The 18,953-nt window shown below is 50.6% G+C and overlaps 1 protein-coding gene across 2 annotated transcripts in view; it reads right to left on the minus strand.

Moving 5' to 3' along the window:
- Positions 1-18,953, minus strand: part of Xylb (xylulokinase) — a 34,124-nt gene that overhangs the window by 12,799 nt on the left and 2,372 nt on the right. Inside the window, exons 3-10 of one of the 2 annotated variants that reach the window (XM_021648031.2) lie at positions 18,223-18,292; positions 14,781-14,861; positions 12,040-12,126; positions 11,392-11,520; positions 9,913-9,978; positions 7,377-7,449; positions 4,836-4,954; positions 1,257-1,338 (exon numbers count right to left, since the gene is read on the minus strand). In XM_021648031.2, coding sequence (XP_021503706.1) covers positions 1,257-1,338; positions 4,836-4,954; positions 7,377-7,449; positions 9,913-9,978; positions 11,392-11,520; positions 12,040-12,126; positions 14,781-14,861; positions 18,223-18,292 — 707 coding nt within the window. The remainder of the gene's footprint in view (positions 1-1,256; positions 1,339-4,835; positions 4,955-7,376; positions 7,450-9,912; positions 9,979-11,391; positions 11,521-12,039; positions 12,127-14,780; positions 14,862-18,222; positions 18,293-18,953) is intronic. The other variant, XM_060385065.1, reaches the window with a different exon arrangement.

The raw sequence follows: 18,953 nt of genomic DNA on the forward strand, positions 1-18,953 counted from the left end.
CAGGGCTCCCAGCAGCGACCCTTCTCAGCCCTCAGTGCCCACACCACTGAAGAAAACCTGGCACATAGCTGGTGCCACCTAAATGTTGATGGAATGAACAGAACTGAGGAGAAATGGAAGAGAAACAGACACCCTTGAACTGCCCGTGGGGCGTGCTTCCAGGATGTGCGCATGCCCAAGCATGGGAGACCATGCGAAGCTCCCTCCAGAGGAGGCGGCAGAAGGGCAGGGCAGCTGAAGCCTGGACACCAGCACAGCAAGTTGACCAGAGGGTGAAGGCTCATGAATGCGCAGGAGGAAGTCGACAAGCAGAGCCCCTTCAATGCCAACGGTCCTTTGAAGGTTCGGTAGGCAAAGGGTGGTTCTCCCGGTGTGGCTGGAGTACAGCGCACAGCATACTCCTCAGTGTGACCCAGCTGGTCTTTCTCCAGGGACCACAGAGAGGCCCTAAAGCAGGAAAGGCAAGGTGGAGGGTGCCACAAGAAGCAAAGCCAGGCATATAGAGAGATGAACAGTGTCCTGAAGGAAGGGCTGGAGGGCTGAGGTGGAAGCTGGAAGAGAAGGGGATGGAGGTGGGGAGAGAACCGCCTTCTTTCTGCCCATTAACCTTCACCAAGGCAGCACAGGCCTGAGCCCATGCCGGAGCAGCCTTTGAGGGTAGTGGGGTCAGGCCGAGGTTGAGACAAAGAGCTCTAATTCAGAGGGAAAGGAAAGACCCACAGAAGAAGGCTTCATCAATAAGCTGGACACGCTGGGCATGCTGGGTACACTGGGCATGATGTCACCCGCTTATAACCCCAGTGCTGGGGAGATGGGGGCCTAGTGGATCACTGGGGCTCTACAACCAGCTGGCACAGTCTACCTGGGACTTCCAGGTTCGTGAGAAACCCGGCTTAAAAGCAGAAAGGTAGGCAGCGTGTGAGAAATGACAGATAGCTAAGGTTGGCCTCTGCTCTGCACTGCGTCTGCACACACAAGTGCACCAGTGAGAATCAGGTGTGACGGTTCACATCTGTGTTCCCTGTGCCCAGGAGGCTGGGCACAGCGATGACTGATGAGCATCTGGGCCAGCCTGGGCTACCCAGTAAGCTCTAGGCCTTCGGAGAAAGACCCCAACTCAATGTGTATGTGTGTTTATGTAATCTGTATATGTACACACACACACACACACACACACACACACACGGAAAAGGAAGGAAGGAAGTCAGGCGACCCTGCTGGTCCTCTTGCAGAGTACCTTCTCCTGAGATACGTACCCGGGTTGTCCCCAGTAAAGGCCACCACTTGGCATCCTGGAGAGAATCCGTAGCGCTGGACATAGTAGGAAGAAATGGCTCCCTGGGGAGGAAGTACAGGTGTGTTCTGTGTGGGTAGCCACAGCCTGCTCAGCACCCCGAAACCCAAGAGACTCCTGGCTCCAGGTGACTGGAGCTGAGGGATCCTCCACACCTCGGGCCATGAGGCTGCTGCAGGCATCCGAGGCAGAGCCTGGACATCCTCATCCTTCCGCAGGTGGAGCCCAGTGCAGGTTTAGAGCCACAGGCCTGAGGTCTCCTGGAGGACCATGTGAGTTTGAGAAACTCAGGAGAGCTAGAACATAGCAAGCTCCCACTTGCACCTACTTTGTGAACACCAAATTCTGGATACAATGTTGAAGAAAAAAGTAACAGGATGTTAGTAAGAAAGCTCACAGAGATACAGGGCATGCCTTACCCTTTTATTACTCCAGCAACTAGGCTAACAATAACCAGATAGACAAGTACACAGAACAGTGTTCTAACGAAAACTAACCTCAGGGTTAGCCTGGGCTATGAAGCAAGTTCAAGGCCAGCCCGGGCTACATGAGACTGTCTTAAGAAAATGGGAGCAGACTAGGGGTGCAGCTCAGTTGGCACACTGCTCAACTAGCATGCACAAAGCAGTGGATTTGATCCCCAGCAGCACGGAACCCCAGGCGTGGGAAGGGCCTGGGAGGCGGCTCAGCAGTAGAAAGCATCTGCTGCTGCAGCAGGGGACCCGGGTTCAGTTCCCAGCTCCCACATGCTGGCTCACAACCATCTGTAACTCCAGCTCCAGGGAACCCCATGTCCTCTTCTGAACTCTGGGGGGCACTGCATGCACATGTACACACATACATGTAGGGAACCACTCCTACACACAAAATAAATAAATCTAAAAAACCCATTTAAACCAGGCATGGCGGTACATACATAATGTTATCACCTACGAGACAGAGGTGGAGGGGACAGAAGTTTAAGTTCATCCTTGGCTACACGGCAAGTTCTAGGCAGCCTGGACTACCAGAAACTCTGTCTCAAAATAATAATAATAATAACAATAATAATAATTAATAATAACAACAGCCGGGCTCTGGTGGCTCACGCCTTTGGCCCCAGCACTTGGGAGGCAGCAGCAGGGATATCTCGGTGAGTTTAACACCAGTGTGGTCTACAGACTGAGTTCAAGACATCCAGGGCTACACAGAAAAACCCTGTCATGAGAAACCAATAATAATAATAGTAGTAGTAGTAATGAAAATGAATCAAAATGGCAGTTAAGGGCAGGTGAGCCATTAAGGAGCCGAGGCCCCTTTAAAACAAGAGTAGAGCCCACCTCTCCCCCAACAGATAAATATTCTTTGGAAAGAATTTAGAAAGGGCAGGGCAAGCCAGGTGGTAGAGATGGTGGTGGTGGGCAGTGGTGGTGGCAGTGAGGCACACCTTTAGTCTCAGCACTTGGGAGGCAGAGGTAGGCACATCTCTGAGTTCGAGGCCAGCCTGGTCTACAGATTTCCAAAACAGCTAGGGCCACACAGAAAGACCTTGTTTTGAAACAAAGAAAAAGAAAGAAGGAAGGAAGGAAGGAAGGAAGGAAGGAAGGAAGGAAGGAAGGAAGGAAGGAAGGAAAGAAGGAAGGAAGGAAGGAAAGACAGGGCATGGTGGTTGATGCCTATAAAATCCCAACACTCAGGAAGCTGAGACAGGAGGATGGCCACTATGGACTATATAGTCGCAGGCCACATGGGCCAATAGGATTGCCTTAAAGAAACACACTTTTAAAGGCTTTTTCCCCCCTCCTAAAAGGGAAGACTCTTTTCTAGCCAGCTGTGTTCTGGATTTCCATCAGAACAAGCCAGCCCCTGGGAGAATGCATCCTGACCTCGGGAGCCAGAGTGTGGCAGGGCTGTAACTTGGAGGGATGACCTAGGACACTAGAGAAAACAAGAGGGCAGGAACCCAAGAGTGCCACTGGGTGCCCCAAAGACAACCAGGGAGAAGCCACAGAGGAGCCCCTAAAAGCGGGGGTGTCCTAGGGAAAGGCGGGAAGCGGCCACTCACACACAGGCTCCCGCGCTCTCTCAGACGCCCTCCACACTCACGGGGCACAGAGTCAGGGAAGCCCAGCGTGAAAGTTTGCTTCCGGCAGGGCCAAGACCTGCATGAAGCCATGGTTTGTCCTCATCATCATTGGATGCATTGTCAGTAAGTGAAAATGCATTTTTCAGAACTGGTCCCTTCCTGTTCCTCCAACCCTTGCCTCTGAGAAGGCTCCTTGTGTTATGTAAGCAACGCCTGTGTCTTAGACAAAGCCTTGTTCTCAATTTCACACAATTCAAAAGGCCACAGAGGGTCATAACATCCCAAGGGCTGCGTGTACAGACCTAGTGACCCTGATATCTTACAGATAACTACACTTAACTTTTTGGTTCTTCTTTGCGTGGCTCTGGCTGTTCTGGAACTTACCCTGTAGACCAGGCTGGCCTCGAACTCACAGAGATCTGCCTGCCTCTGCCTCCCCTAGTGCTGGGGTTACAAGCATGTGCCACCCCACCCCCCTGCCTTTTTGAAGTGTAACTCTTAATGAACATGGCATGTTACAAATGCCCCAGTGTAGAGCAAAACAATTTGTGCTGTAACATTTGCTACTCAGCAAGGTAAGTTGGTATCCACCCTGTCCACATGTGGACCCCACACCGTGGGAAGAGATAAGACCAGCTAAGTCCCCCTTGGCTGCTGCAGATGGACCCTCTTTAAGCAGCGTGGCCAAGAACAGGACCAGGCAACCAGAACACAACAGGGTGCGCACAGCCCACAGCCATTCCAAACGGGTGGCACTACACTCATGGCACGTGTCCTTAACCACTATCTAAAGCCCTTTCAAGCCCCCGCAGCTCACGTCATGTCTTTGTATACAGAGACAGTGTTATCCCCAGATGAGGACACCGATTCAACAGAGGCAGGCCGAGCTAGCTGCGGTGGTGCGCACGCCTTGCATCTCAGCCCTGGGAGGCAGAGGCACATGGATCTCTGAGTTCGAGGCCAGCCTGGACTACGTAACAACTTCCAGGCCAGCTGGAGCTATACGGAAACACTGTCTCAAAACACAGCGGTAAACAGTAAGCAGGCAGGCCTGAGCAGCGCCAGCTTTAGTGTCGTTTGAGCCCAGGCCAGGTCTTAGCCAGTGTGACCCCAGGCCTGAACTCTGTCAGATCCTTCCTATTTCTGCTTCCAGAGCTGCCTGATGCCAGCTTCCATGCCAGAGCGGAATTCCACGACTCTGTGTAGTTTAACCCTTAGGTATGCAGTACCCAGAAATCCTCAGATAGTTTGGGGATCTAGCCAAGCACCTGAGCGCTGCTGTGTTCAAGTTCTTTACCCAGATATTAAGATATCCTGACTAATGCTGAGTTTAGGCTTAAGTGAAAACAGGAATGTGTGTGTGTGTGTGTGTGTGTGTGTGTGTGTGTGTGTGTGTGCATGGATGCGTGCACGGCTCTAGGCTCTATCAGCAGAGCCGGCATCCACAATGGAGTCACTGTTGGAAAGAGGACTCACCACAACTGAGCATGAAGGGACGGGTGAGCCGAGCTTTTCCTCCAGATGGGGGGCACAGGCGGCAAGGCAAGCTTGGGACCAGACTTTTTCCTGGATCTGTAACAAGTTCATTCCAGAACCTAAGGACAGATGGAAGGAAACAAAACCAAGAACAGGTGAGGGGGGGAGGGGGCTTGGTGGAGATGGGCAAAACCGGCAGAGAAAGTGACTTCTCTAGTGCAAATGTGTGGCTGGGCCTCTGTGTTTGCTTTACAAAGATTTATCTGTTTTTATGTGAATGAGTGCCTACAGCACATATAGGGAGTGGTGGGGGCCAGAGAGAGTGCCGCAGGTACCAGAAGCTGGCATTTCAGATGGTCTAAGCTGCCGTGGGGGCATGGGAAACTGAGTCCAGGTCCCGTCTCATCGCAGAAGGAAGGTGGCACGCTTAAGAGCCGAATGCAAAAGCGGCAGGTCCCATGTCCGTACACCCTGTCACCACCTCCCCCGAACCCTCTCCTCAGGCCCTCCCCCACAGGGGGCCTGAAAATCTGCTGTCTGAGGCCTGAGACAAGAACTGACCCACACCACGGCAATCGGAAATCGCTCCCTGTGTCCGGGGCTGCCCTGATAGGGGACAGCCCTCAGGTGTCCCGAGCTCATGGCCTCTTCCAGGAAAAGACATGTAAGGTGGGGTCCTTGTGATGGTAGTTTTTATATTTTAAGATTCATTACTTTAATTTATATAAATAATTTATTATTTGTTGTTTTTAATACTGTGACTGTGTCTGACTGTGGTTGTGCACATGGCGGCAGGCACCCAGAAAGCCCAGAAGAGGCTGTTGGGTCTCCTGGAGTTGTTGGTCCTTGTGGTTGGGATTCACAGGACATGGGTGCTGGGAACTGCACTTGGGTCCTCCGCAAGACAGGCACACGCTCTTAACTGCCGAGCCATCTCTCCAGATAGAGACATGAGCTGCACACTTGCTGTCTGCACATCATGATAGGAGGAGGCCTCACTAGCTGCCAAACAGGTTCAAGCGCCTATGAGTCAAAAATCTGTTTTCCTCCTTGAGACAGGGTCTCATTTCCCAGGCTGACCCTGACTTGTTATGTAGCTGAGCGTGACCTGGGACTTCGGGTCATCCTCCCTCCAAACCCCAAGGCTGGGATAGCAGGCACACACCAAGACACCCAGTTACATAGGATGATACAGGAACAGCCCAGAGCTTCGCACATTCTAGGCAAGCACTGTACCAGCTGAGCTACATCCCAGCCCCCAAACAAACTTCTCTTTATAGATCACCCGGTCCCAGGTATCTTCATTATACCAACAGGAAATGGACTAAAACTCTCATTCACCTATGAGTTCTTCCAGAAACTTCCTCCCAGCTTCCTCCCTGTTGACATCACTTCTGTTTCATCAACAGTATTGATACCAAAAGTTCACAATTCTGAGTGCGGCATGGTGGCATACATTTGTAACCAAAGCACCTCAGGAAGCAGAGGCAAGAGGAGTTTGAGGTCAGCCTGGGCTATCTAATGAGTTCAAGTCTAGCCTGGGGCACCCAGCAAAACCCTGTCCCCAAAAACTAAACCCAGAGAATAACCGATGGCTCCCTGATTAGAAGCATGCACGACTCGTGTAGGGGATTCAACTTTGGTCCCCAGGACCCACATCAGGTGGCTCACTGCCTTCCCTAGCTCCATCCTCCACCCACCCCTGACACAGGTGCACACACACACACACACACACACACACACACACACACACAATCAAGTAATTCAAAACCCTAAAACAAAACAAAGTCCAAAATGCTGACAATATTACCCTGGAAACTAGAAGGCAGAGGCAAGAAGGTCAGGAGTTAAGGTCATCCACAGCTTCACTGTAAGTTTAAAGCCAGCCTGGACTACAAGAGGCTGTGTCTCGCAGATAAAACTAGGCTGAATAACAAATAAATAAATAAATGCAATTCATAAGTGTGCCAAGTATGAACAAAACAGTAAATGGCTTGTGGAAGCCAGGTTCCAAGATGGCCCCTAATGACCCTTGCCTCTGTACTCAGTCCTTGAGAGGTGACCTTAACCCTGACCCAGATTGGTCCCCATGATCAGAAGGATGAAACTGGAAGGACTCTCACTTCCAAGATCAGCAAGGAACACCTTCCCTGGGGGGCCTTCTCCTTCCCTCTCCTCTCTTCCTTCCTGCAGGCCTCTTCTCCTTCCCCTCCTTCCCCTCCTTCCCCTCCCTCCCTGCAGGTCCCTCCTCCCTCCCTGCCCTCCCTCCTTCCCTGCACTGTCATCAACAACCTTACAGAGGGACTTCGGAAGCCTCCCGACAGAGACAGAGGTCATATATAAGATTCTGAAGTAGATCCCAGCTCCAGCGAAGCCTGCAGACGCCTGCAGCCCTGGCTGCCAGTTGGCCTGCTACCTTGTGAGTGCTCTTGAGCCAGGACCACCCAGTCCATCTTTGATGAGAGCTGCCAGGACCGCTACCCAGCCATGCCGATGAGGCCCTGCAGTCCCCATGGCCACTCAGCATACTTTGAGGCTTACCATCACTGTAGTCGATGGGCGAGTATCCACCCAGGAACAGCGAAGCAGCAAAGCTACTGACCAAGGAAATTCTCTGGAAAAGAAGGAAGTAGAGTGAGAGAGGACTCACTTCCACACACCGTAAGCTACTGAGCACCACAGACACACACACAAGCTCATATACACACAGGCACACACACATACAAGCTCATACACACACACAAGCACATACACACCAGGTACACACACACAGGCACACACACCATGATCTGCAGTGAACGGAAGCTGAAACTTCAGCAGATAGTGCTGGAGACCCAGTCAGAAGCAGCCAGAGTTCTGAGCAGTGCTAGTTTAAAGCACTGAAACCAACCATGACGGAGGACAGGGAAAGCCAAGGCCCTGTGACCATGCCTTAGGGAGACTGGTTCTCCATCTGGAATCCATTCAGACGCCATCAATTCTTCACTCCACATTAAGTGACATTCAGTCACAAGAAGCAGTTATGTGGCCAAAGACACGAAATTAGCCAAGGCTCTCAAGGCTACAATGTCTGCCCCTCCCCTCCAAGGAGCTCCAACACCCTACCCAGCCCCCAAGAGCATCACTGAGGCACTGAAAATCAGCCTGGGGGTCTCTAAAGCCAAGGGCCCCTAGACTCAGGGGAGAGCCACACCTCCAGCCCCATTGGGACATACATTCATTCCACACACATGGTTTAAGGAGTGCTTTCACTCCTCAGTGGCTAACGCTGCACAGTAACTTCAAACCTGGGATCATTAAGTGATAACTTGCAGTCAGGTGTGGTGGTATAGTCCTGTAATCTCAGCACTTGAGGGGTTTGATGCCAACTGGTCTGCAGAGTGAGTTCCAAGCTAGACTGGGTTACACAGCAAAACCCTATCTTAAAAACCATAATCAAAGCCTGGTGTGGTGGCACACACCTGTAATCCCAGAACTCGGGGAGGCAGCGGCAGGCAGATCTCTGTGAGTTCAAGACCAGCCTGGTCTACAAAGTGAGTCCAGGACAGGCAAGGCTATACAGAGAAACCCTGTCTCAAAAAAACCAAAACAACAACAAAAAACCCATAATCAAAACAAGACACCAAATGCTGGGTGTGGCAATGCTCACTCGTTACTCTAGCTCTTAGGAGGTAGAGGTAGGAGGGCCAGGAGTTCAAGGTCATCCTCAGCTTCACAGAGTTTGAGAACAAACTGGGCTACATGAGACCCTGTCTCAAAAAAAGAAAGGGTGGGGGTAATAAGTTTAAAAAAATATTTATAGGGCTGGAGAGATGGCTCAGTGGTAAAGAGCACTGTCTGCTCTTCCAAAGGACCCGGGTTCAATTCCCAGCACCCACATGGCAGCTCACAACTGTCTGTAACTTCAGAGATCTGGCATCTTTACACTAATATATATAAAATAAAAGTAAATAAATCATTTAAAAAATGTTCATAACTTATGAATTTGCCAAACATGTACAAAAAGCATACTGAGTAGTTTGTTGTGAGAGTGAGGCTCCAAGATGTTCTCTGTTGACCCTAGACTGGTGTCCCACGCCCTCCCCAGTGCTGGGATTAAGGAGCATGCCATTACTGCCTCACTAAAACTCCCTTTTCTCTAAGTTGCTTTTATCTGTTCTTTTGTCACAAGAAGAAAGTTAACCACAACCAGAAGCTAAGTACGGTGGGACACACCTGTAATCCAGCACTCAGGAATCTGAGCAGGAGGGCCAAGCACTCCAGGCTAGCCTGCACTACATAGTTAAACCCTGGTGCCAGAAAGAAAAAGGAAGAGAGAAAAGTTAAGGAAGGCGGGCCAGCAGATTAGCCAGCAAAGAGGCCCAGCAGGTTAGGGCACTCGCCACTTGGACAAGGCACTTGACAAGACAACACAGACAAGGTGAGTTCCCTTCCTGGGTCCTGTGTGGTACAAGGAGAGAACCAGCTCCCAGGAGGTGTCCTCTGACCTCCACACACATACCCATACACACAAATAAAAAAAATAATAGGAAAGAAATTAAAGAGGGGAAGGAGAGAGGAAGAGCATCTTAGTCAACTTCATGGTTGTGCAATTATCCCAGTTTCCACAAATCCAGACAGGAGAGCCTAGAGCAGGCCTCGGCTGTGTGGTGCGGCCCCTGGCCACGGGCTGCTGTGCTGGCTACTGGAGACAGCTGGAGCACTGTGCCCTTTGTGTACCTAACATTAGGAAAGACAACAAAAACACATCGTTGCCTTCATTTTTAACGTGCTTCACTATGTTTATTTATCTCATGAGAGAGGCGCACAGACGCCAGAGCACTTGTGTGGAGGTCAGGGAGCAACTTTCACAAGTTAGTTTTCTCCTTCCACCCTGGGGCTGGAACTCAGGTTCTTCAGGCTTGGAGGCAAGCAACTGAACGCTCTGAGCCACCTCAGCAGCCCCTCTCTGAACCACGTAACGCCTACTCATCAAAGGCATTCGCCAATGCCTATCATGTTAAACAAGCCCGCGTTCAAGCGAGTGTGACAAAAAGGGTTCAACTGTGGTCTTGACGGAATGTGAAGGATCACTTACCTCACAGTGCGAGTAGGCCTCAGGGTCCTGCTGGGAAAGCTTCGCTATCTGGTTCCCCGTAAAACGCTGGGGGAGTAAAAGAGCACAGATTCTTAGGAACCCGGATGCTACACAGAATAATCATAAAGGTCAGCAGAGTGGGTCTGGATACCGTACGGAACACGAGCAGCTTCGGACAAGCCCCATGTCTAGAAATGCCTTTTACCGGCTGTGTAAAGACAGTGTATTTTAGCCTTTGAGTCCTGAGTTCTTGGTAATGAGCTCTTGGACAGTCAGCAATCCCCCTGCACCCATGGACAAGGCTGTAACTTCAGCTTCCTGGTAAGGCTTCCTATGCGCCAATCAGCTCTGCGAACAGCCGTTAAAATGACTGTCCTTAGGGGCTGGAGAGGTGGCTCAGCAGTTAAGAGTACTGGCTGTTCTTCCAAAGGTCCCAGGTTCAGCTCCCAGCACCTGCATGGTGGCTCACAATAACTGTCCTTAAAAATGCTACTTACTCATTTTGTTAATGTGTACACATCTGTGACTGTGTGTGTGTCACATGTGAGCAGGAAACTACAGAGATCAGGAGACAGCATCAGATCACCCTGGAATTGGAGCTACAGGTGGGTATGAGCTGTCATGTGGAACTGAACCCAGGTCTCTGCAAGAGTGCCAGTGCTCTTAGCCAGCTCTTCCCAGCTCCCTGAGAACCAGAAGTGGGGCTCACGTAATCTCCTTGTGGAGACCTCATTCCTAGTGTTCTAACCGTGCTTATTATTATTTTTTTTTTTTGCCTTGATTTTTACTTTATGAAGGAGGCTTGTATGTGCCTTCCTCACATAAGGAAAGAAAGTGTATGTGTGTGTGTGTGTGTGTGCGCGTGTGCGTGTGCGTGTGTGTGTGTGTGTGTGCGCATGTCCACATGGAGGCCCATGGTGGCCAGAAGAGGGCGCCCAATACCCTAGAGTGTTTGTGTTGGGGTGGGGGGGAGTTTACACACAGCAGTTAGTCACCTGATGCCCTGGGAACTGAACCTTTGCAAGCACAGCATGCACTCTGACCTGCTGAGCCATCTGTAGCCCTCCACAGTCACATGACCCAAGACAGCCAATCACAACAAGCTCTGGAACAACAGCTATGGTCCTTGAGGCCCCACACTAAGGGTCTTCTGGTCTCTCCTTTCTGCTTCAAAACTGCCTCAAACCAAAGTCCTGCTTGCTCTCATGAGGTTACAGACCATGAGTCTGCACAACCCTCCTCACACACGGAGCTCCAGTGAGGGGTATAGCCGTGTTTACACCCCAGTCGCTGGACTGCACGCAAGGACATTGCCTGCTAAATACAGAGAGAGAAGGGTGCCTGGACCAGAACCCAGGGCTAGCATGCTCCAAGCCAGCTTCACGGCCGACACTAGCATCATCACTTCAGACCATCTCTGCCCCAGAGGCTGGGTGCCCACTATATTCTCCCAGAGCCCCGTCCTGGCAGGTTGCCTACCTCATAGGCCCGTGACCCCGTGAGGCAGCTGAGAGCCCTGGCTCCACCTACAGCAGCCTCCAACCGGCGACACTGGGCCGTGGTACTGGAATCCATCCATACCGGGCAGTCGCTAATGGAGAAGCAGGCCTGGAAGGAATGGTAGAGGTTCAGGCTTCCATTCCACCACTGACTACAGGCAACCCTCGGCCTGGTGGGTCACACTGCCCTCAATCAGGAAGACCCTGTGAACAGGCCATCTGTGGGGGTCAATGAAATCTCCAGAAAGCCTGAGGTTGCATAATCTCTGTAAGGGCACCTAGGCAAGTCAGGCTGCAGGAGACAGGCAGCCGGCAACACGGCATCGAAGTGCAGGTCTAGCTGAGGCTTTGGAAACATAGAAAGAAAGGGGAAATTGGAAACATACCTCCCAGCATCACCAAGGATCCCACAGCTGTTCTGTGAAGGAAGGGGCTCACTAATGAGGGGGGTCTGGACAACCCCAAGGACACTTTAGCCTGGCAGGCTGGGCAGACAGACCATGGTCACTGAGCTACTATCAATGCCGCCTTCACACTCATGACAATGCAGAGAAGCCCTGGACCACGGGGTTCACAGGACACAGGGGTCCCAGCTTTGAAGTTTATTAGATTCACAAAACATCTTCACCTGCAGCTGCTGATGTAATGGGAGAGAAGGTGACAGGCTTGACAATGTCCGGCTGGCTCCAGCCTTCCAGTAAACGCTTCCATGTTGCTGTTGAGGGGAATGCAAGCACATGTTCAGGTACCATGTCCCAGAGCCACACACTCCTGCACAGGCAGACCCAGATCTCAAGCCAAAAAGACAGTCTCCAAGCCTGTCTCCACCACCTCTCTGTCACTTAGCTCAGTGACGTGACACTTTGATCCACAGATGCCTTTATTATACTTGGTTTTCACATTCATGGAATGAGAAGGAATTCCATCCTATCCCCTCAAAGCTTGCAGGAAGGACTCGGGACTCATCAGACTGCATTTTGGTATCTTTTATCAAACTGTACTAATATTGCAAACATCACCTACAGTATTACCTGAGGCTGACTCGTGCCATCTGTTCATGTCACAGACACAGTCGGCACTAAGATCAAAGGTTATTATTGACCCTGCCATCCATGACACAACAGTGCAAGTACAAAACCCTGAAGAGGCCTCAGGAGCCAGCCCAGTCATTAAAGTGTCTGTCTTATAATCACAAGGCCCCGAGCTCAGATCCTCAGAACCCACATTAAGAAAACCATCTGGGGAGCTGGCGAGACACCTCAGTGGTCAAGGGCACTGGCTGCTCTTCCAGAGGGCCTGGGTTCAACTCCCAGCAACCACATGGTGGCTCACAACCATCTGTAGTTACAGTTCCAGAGAATCTGATTTCCTCTTCTGGCCTCTGCAGGCACCAGGCATGCATGTAGACAGACATACATACACAGACATACATGCAGACAAAACACTCATACACAGAAAATAAATAATAAATCTGGAGGGCTGGAAAGATGGCTCAGTGGCTAAGAGGTCTGGCTGCTCTTCCAGAAGACCTGGATTCAATTCCCAGCTCACAACCATCTGACATACATGCAGACAAAAATATCCACACACATAAAATAATAAAATAATACTTTTGTAAGAAAATAACAATAATCTGGACATGGTGGTGTGCGCTTACAATCCAGCACTAGGAAGGTGGAGACGGGCAGCTTCCTGGGGCTCACTGGCCATCCAGCCTAGCCTACCTTCTGAGCTCTAGAACAGTGAGAGAGCCTGTCTCAAAAAGTCAGGATGACACCCAAGGTTGCACCCTGAACACACGTACGAGCAGACATGTATATACGCACCCACTCACACACAAACCTGTGGAGCTGCAGTCATGAGAACACAGACAACCTCGTCAGTGGATGTTCCTACTGGGAGCAGGGACAGGAGTGGCAGCATGGTGCTCCGGGCTGAGGGGACAAGCCGGAGAGCGAGCTGGGCACCTGCTGCCAAGCCTGCTACCTGACTCTGATGCCTGATGTCCACATGGAAGAAGAACAGAACCAACTTGCAGAGGCTGTCCGCACAAATGCCCTGGCACAATGCCACACACTCACTATACACTAAATATTTTTTTATTTGAAAAAAGAAGTAGCTAAAATTTAAGAGAGTTATTCATGTTCCAGGCACTGTTCTAAGCATGTAACTGTCACAGTGACTCTATGGCAGGTGAGGATCCGGAGACCCTGGTGTGTGGATGATCTGGACTCAGTTCAGGAGTCCAAGTGGCAGAGCTGGGCGTGCCCAGAGCGCCTCACCAGCTCAGAATCGCCACTGGGATTCCCGAGGATCTCAGCACAGGGCCTGGCACACACTCAGGCTCGTTGACGCTCTTGACAGTAGGAATACTTCCTCAACTTTCCACTAAAACTACTCAGAGCTGGAGGGATGGCTCAGTGGTTAAGAGAGCTTGCTGCTTCAGCAGATGAACCCAAGTTCTGTTCCCAGCACCCACACCAGGGGGTCTCACAACTTCCTGTAACTGGCTCCAAGGGAACCAACATCCTCTTCTGGCCTCCAAGGACACCTGCCTTCATGTGCACAAACCTACACACACACACACACACATACTCATACACTTAAAAATAAAAAACACACATAAAACTGCTCTCGTTGTTAGTAATATGTTTGTCTTCCAGGAACTAGAAAGAAAATTTTGTGCCACCAAACAGCCATAATAAATCTATATCTACTGCTTCCCCCATCCCTTCACGGGCCTGTACATAGTTCCCTGCCAACTGTCCTATTTACTATGCATCTGTCTATTGAGTACTGGGGAGTAAATGTTCAGTCTCCTGTATGCTAGGAAAGTGCTCAACCACTGAATTATACCCCTAGCCCTCTGTCTGAGACAGGGTCTCACTAACTTGCTCCCGCTAGCCTCAAACTCACCTATGGTCCAGGCAGGCATTGAACTTGCAATCCTTTTGCTTCAGCTCAGCAATTAGCTGGGATTACAGGCCTACACCACCAAGCCTAGTTAAATGTCCTATTTTATATAATACTTTATCATCTCAGATTCTTTTGCAAGGAGGCCAGCCATACAGCTCCGAAGGTGGAAGAGCTGGAGGTGCTATCACTACTAGAAGATCCATACTCAAGTTCAAGGCCAACCTGCCAGTGCTACATAGAGAAACCCTATCTCAAAGAAAAGAAAAGGAAAAAAGAAAAAGAAAAGAAAGAAGGAAGGAAAGAAGGAAGGAAGGAAGGAAGGAAGGAAGGAAGGAAGGAAGGAAAAAAGGAAGGAAGGCTGGCTTACTCCATGGGAAGCCATCAGCTCAGCAGCCACAGTGGGCTGCTGAGAAAGCTAAGTTCCCAGGGCAGATGGAGCTGCTGTTGACAAACCTGGCCTGCTCCAGATAAGGCTAGAACTTGAGAGAAGTCGAAGCCGGAAGCCTTCATCTTCTCCAGGATCAGGTCCAGAGCCTGCGAAGAACAGAATCCACCATGACTCCACAGAAGCACTGAGTCCTCGAAGCACAAGCCTGAGCAGAGAAATGCCATGGCCCTGCAGAGAGGAGGTCTCAACACAGGATCTGTGTCAGGATAACTGACTAAACAAGCAGGCCTCAAAAGAAAGGGTCAGTTTGGCTGGACGTACGTTTTTGTCTGTCTGCTCTAAACGTTTGTTTTTATGTATTTGTGGATATGTATCTGTGTGAGTGTGTGCCCTGTGTGTGTGGCACAAGGAGGCCAGAGGAAGCCATTAGATCCCCTGGGGCTGGAGTTACAAATGGCTGGAAACTAAATGCAGGCCCCTGGAAGAGCAGCAGCATACCCTCTCAGGCACTGAGTCACCTCTTCAGCTCATTTTTTTGTTTTTTTGAGAGGTCTCAGGTAGTCCAAGCTGGCCCCAACTCACATGTAGCCAAGTGAGGGTCCCTGAAGGTATCCAGGCTGGGAAGCAAACCCATTGGGGAGATGAGAATAAAAGCCTGGTGCAGATTGTCTTGGCCAACCTGGATCAGACTTCGGTGAGTCTCATAACCAGTGGTTTATTCCCAATATATTTAAGCCCAGTGTAACTGGGGGGGGCAGGATGTTTAGGTTTCCTGATGTAATACAATCCCCAGTGCACAAGGAAGTGTGAGTACATTGAAACTCAACTCAGGGCACATGTCATTTCTCCCAGGATGGGTTCTGGAGATACATGTACTAACTTAAGGGCGGAAAGGTCTGGCCTGGTCTCAGTCACACAGACAGCACAGAGGTCATTTGGGCTATTGGCCACCTCGGTCTGGTTGTGGGAGCTTGGGGGAGCCTCTGGCTATAAAAGTCATTTACATTACTAGCAATCTATGGCCTTGGTTGTAGGAGCTTGACACGGCCTTGCCCAACAATAACACAGATCATCAGGCGGTTAATCGCTTCCAACTCTCAGCTTTCTGGATGGAAGAACAGGTTTTTCATCTTTCCCATTGGAAAGATAATCCTGTGTGCTTAACATTGCTGGTTTTGCTGGAGATCTGCGAGCACAAGGACCTTCTCGCTGAGCTCTCAATTAACTAGCGGTGACCTTGAGCTCCTGACCTTTCTGCCTCCACCTCTGAAGTGCTGGGATTCCAGGTGTGCACCACCAAGGCTATTCGGGCTAAATGAATGTTAAAGAAATGAAACCATCTCCGGCGGTGGCAGCCCACACCTTTAGTCCCAGTGCTTGGGAGGAAGAGGCAGTAGGATCTCTGTGAGTTCAAGGCCAGCCCGGTCAGCAAAGCAAGTCCAGGACAGCCAAGGCTACACAGAGAAACCCTGAAGAAAGAAAGAAAGAAAGAAAGAAAGAAAGAAAGAAAGAAAGAAAGAAAGAAAGAAAGAAAGAAAGAAAGAGAAAGAAATGAAATCCTAAACCATTAATCCTCAAGATTTCTGTCTCTACTTTGACATCTTCTAAGCACCGCAGAAGAAACAAAGCAAACAGTTCAAATTTTTTTTTCCTTCACGTGTTTTTCCTTCACGTGCATTTCTACTTCAATCTGAATGCTCTGACCTGAGAACAACAGAGAAGGGCCAGCCAGCCCAGGCTGTATCAGGAGGGCCCAGGTCCAGACTCTACACACAGGAGCAGCGAGCAGAGCCAGAGCCATCCAGTGTCTACTTAATGCTCTCGGTCTGGTTGGATCTTTTTTTCCTAGCAGTGGGCAGAACGGGTGGCAGTATCCAGTAGAGTGTGACATTTCTGCCTAAGACCTCATGGCCGGATGAGCTGGGATGCCATACCTAGAGCCATGGGTTCTATCCCCCACGGCTGCATAAAACTAAGCGTGGTGGCACACACTTATTAACTTAGTACCTGGGAGTTAGGGGCAGGAGGAGCAAAGTCCAAGGTCACCCTCAGCTACACAGTATCTCAAATCAACCCAGAATACATGAGAACTTGTCTCAATATGTATATGTTTCATGGGGACAGACAGACGGATGGCAAGAGTTTCAGACTCATCACAACTGTGTCTGTTGAGGTCAGTTTTGTCTAAGCCTGGGAAGCGCACTCATGCCGAGATCACTCCTGGCCCTGACAAGGCTGCTTGCCAAACCTCACAGGAGGGCAAAGGACTGGAAACCTTAGAAGTACAGCCCAGAGGCTGCCACAGCTCAGTGACCATCCTGCCTCCACACAGAGCCCCCGGCTCTCCACCCACCCACCCGACACAGCCCTTAATTTAATCTCTGGGACCTCTTGACAATGGCCCTTGCCTCTGGATACCACCTTGGGGCTGGTTCAGGTTTCTGAAGTGCATTTCAGCTAACCCGTCTGGTTAGAATCCATCCTTAACTCCACTGCCCCAGTGCTGGACGCATGATCAGGCAGCAAAACAGAGCTCACACTGGTCTGTTTCTTAAACAGAAACAGTACAGGGGATAGTGTTAAACAGGTATGGGAAGATGGAGAAAGGCTTTTGGCAGACACACTAAGTGCTGCCTTTGCTGGCTTCCAAGTTCAAGGACATTGGTGCCACCAGCACGAGGCAACCCAGACCTAGCATGTCTGTCTATGCTAAAAAGGGCCCTCTCATGGGTCGCCAGCTCTGGCCACTGGCCGGTCAGGGTGAGTGGTCCTAAGCAGGCAGGAATAGCTTGGGGATGATCTTGGCCTGACTAGCTGATTATAAGACACCATTCTGAGTGACCACGCTGTGGGGACGAACAGTAAGACGCTGAAACCCAGGGGCCACGCCTGGATGATGGCAGAGCCGGGAAAGCCTGGCTATGTGTGTTTTAAAGGTGCCATGGGCTGGGGTACAGATCAGTTGGTGGGGTGCTTTCCTAGCATGCAGGACGCCCTAGGAACATACACCTGGACGTGCAGCTACCCACCTGCAACACTTACGAGATAAAGATAGGGGAATCACAGGATGAGTTGGAGACTACCCTGGGCTATGAGGCCCCATCTTTAAAAAGAAACAGGTGAACTGGGTAGTGGTGGCACATGCCTTTGATCCAGCACTTGGGAGGCAGAGGCAGGCAGATGTCTGAGTTCAATGCCAGCCTGCTGTACAGAGCGAGTTCCAGGACAGCCAAACCAAACCAACAAACAAATAATAAATAAATAAACAAATAAAACTTCAATAAAACTTGCCAACCTTTGTGGCTCTGGTACCTGGGAGTCTTTCTGAGTCTTCTCAGACAAATACAGGTACCAGCTGGGGCTAGCCTGCCCCAGGAACCACTGACATCCTCTGACCGGAGTTAAACAGTCTCAGTGGATGATCCCACTGTGGATGAGCTGCCACTGTGGGCCCAGCAGCAGCACAGGCTAAATACAGGAGAGGGAAGGGAGCCTCCCTATGCTTACCTGGACCCACATCAGGACCGGAGAGGTGACCGTCAGCCTGTCCTTGTGTACATGGACACCGCCCTGAGTTCTGCAGGGAGAACAGGTATGTGGGATGGAGCCCTGAGCTCTGAGGAGCTGGCCCTGTGGTAGAGGCCTCCAGCTGAAGGACAATACCCCCTGAAGGCATGGAGTCTTTTTTTCAGACGAAACTGGACAGCTTTAGCTTTCATTTTATCTATATGGGTGTTTTGCCTACATGTCTGTCTGTGTACCATGTCTGTACCTAGTACTCTTGGCAGTCACAACAAGCCATAAGATACCCCTAGAACTGGAGTCATAGATGGTTGTGAGCCACTATGTGGGTGCTGGACCTGAACCCATGTCCTCTGGACGAGCAGTCAGTGCTGTTAACTGCTGGGCTGTCTCTCCAGCTCTGAGGAAGCATTTCCTAGAAGGCAGATTCTCAGAAGAGAAAGCCTTGCCCAGAAGGCTGGGTTGGGCCTTGAACTGAACACTGGTCACCCCATCTCCCAACCCCAAGAGTCTTCCACCATAGCTCAGGCTGGCCTGGAACTCGGCCCTGAGTGCTGAGATCACGGGTGTGTACCACTACAGACGCAATGAGCAGGTGACTTCATACAAAAGAGGCTGACGGTAAAGTTCCGTGATATACCAAGTGTTTAACATGGACAAAGCCCTCTCTGGTCTCCAGGACAAAAATAATAATAATAATAATTAAAAAAAAAAAC

The sequence above is a fragment of the Meriones unguiculatus genome, chromosome 6 (genome assembly GCF_030254825.1).
Source record: "Meriones unguiculatus strain TT.TT164.6M chromosome 6, Bangor_MerUng_6.1, whole genome shotgun sequence".
Classification (NCBI taxonomy): Eukaryota; Metazoa; Chordata; class Mammalia; order Rodentia; family Muridae; genus Meriones; species Meriones unguiculatus.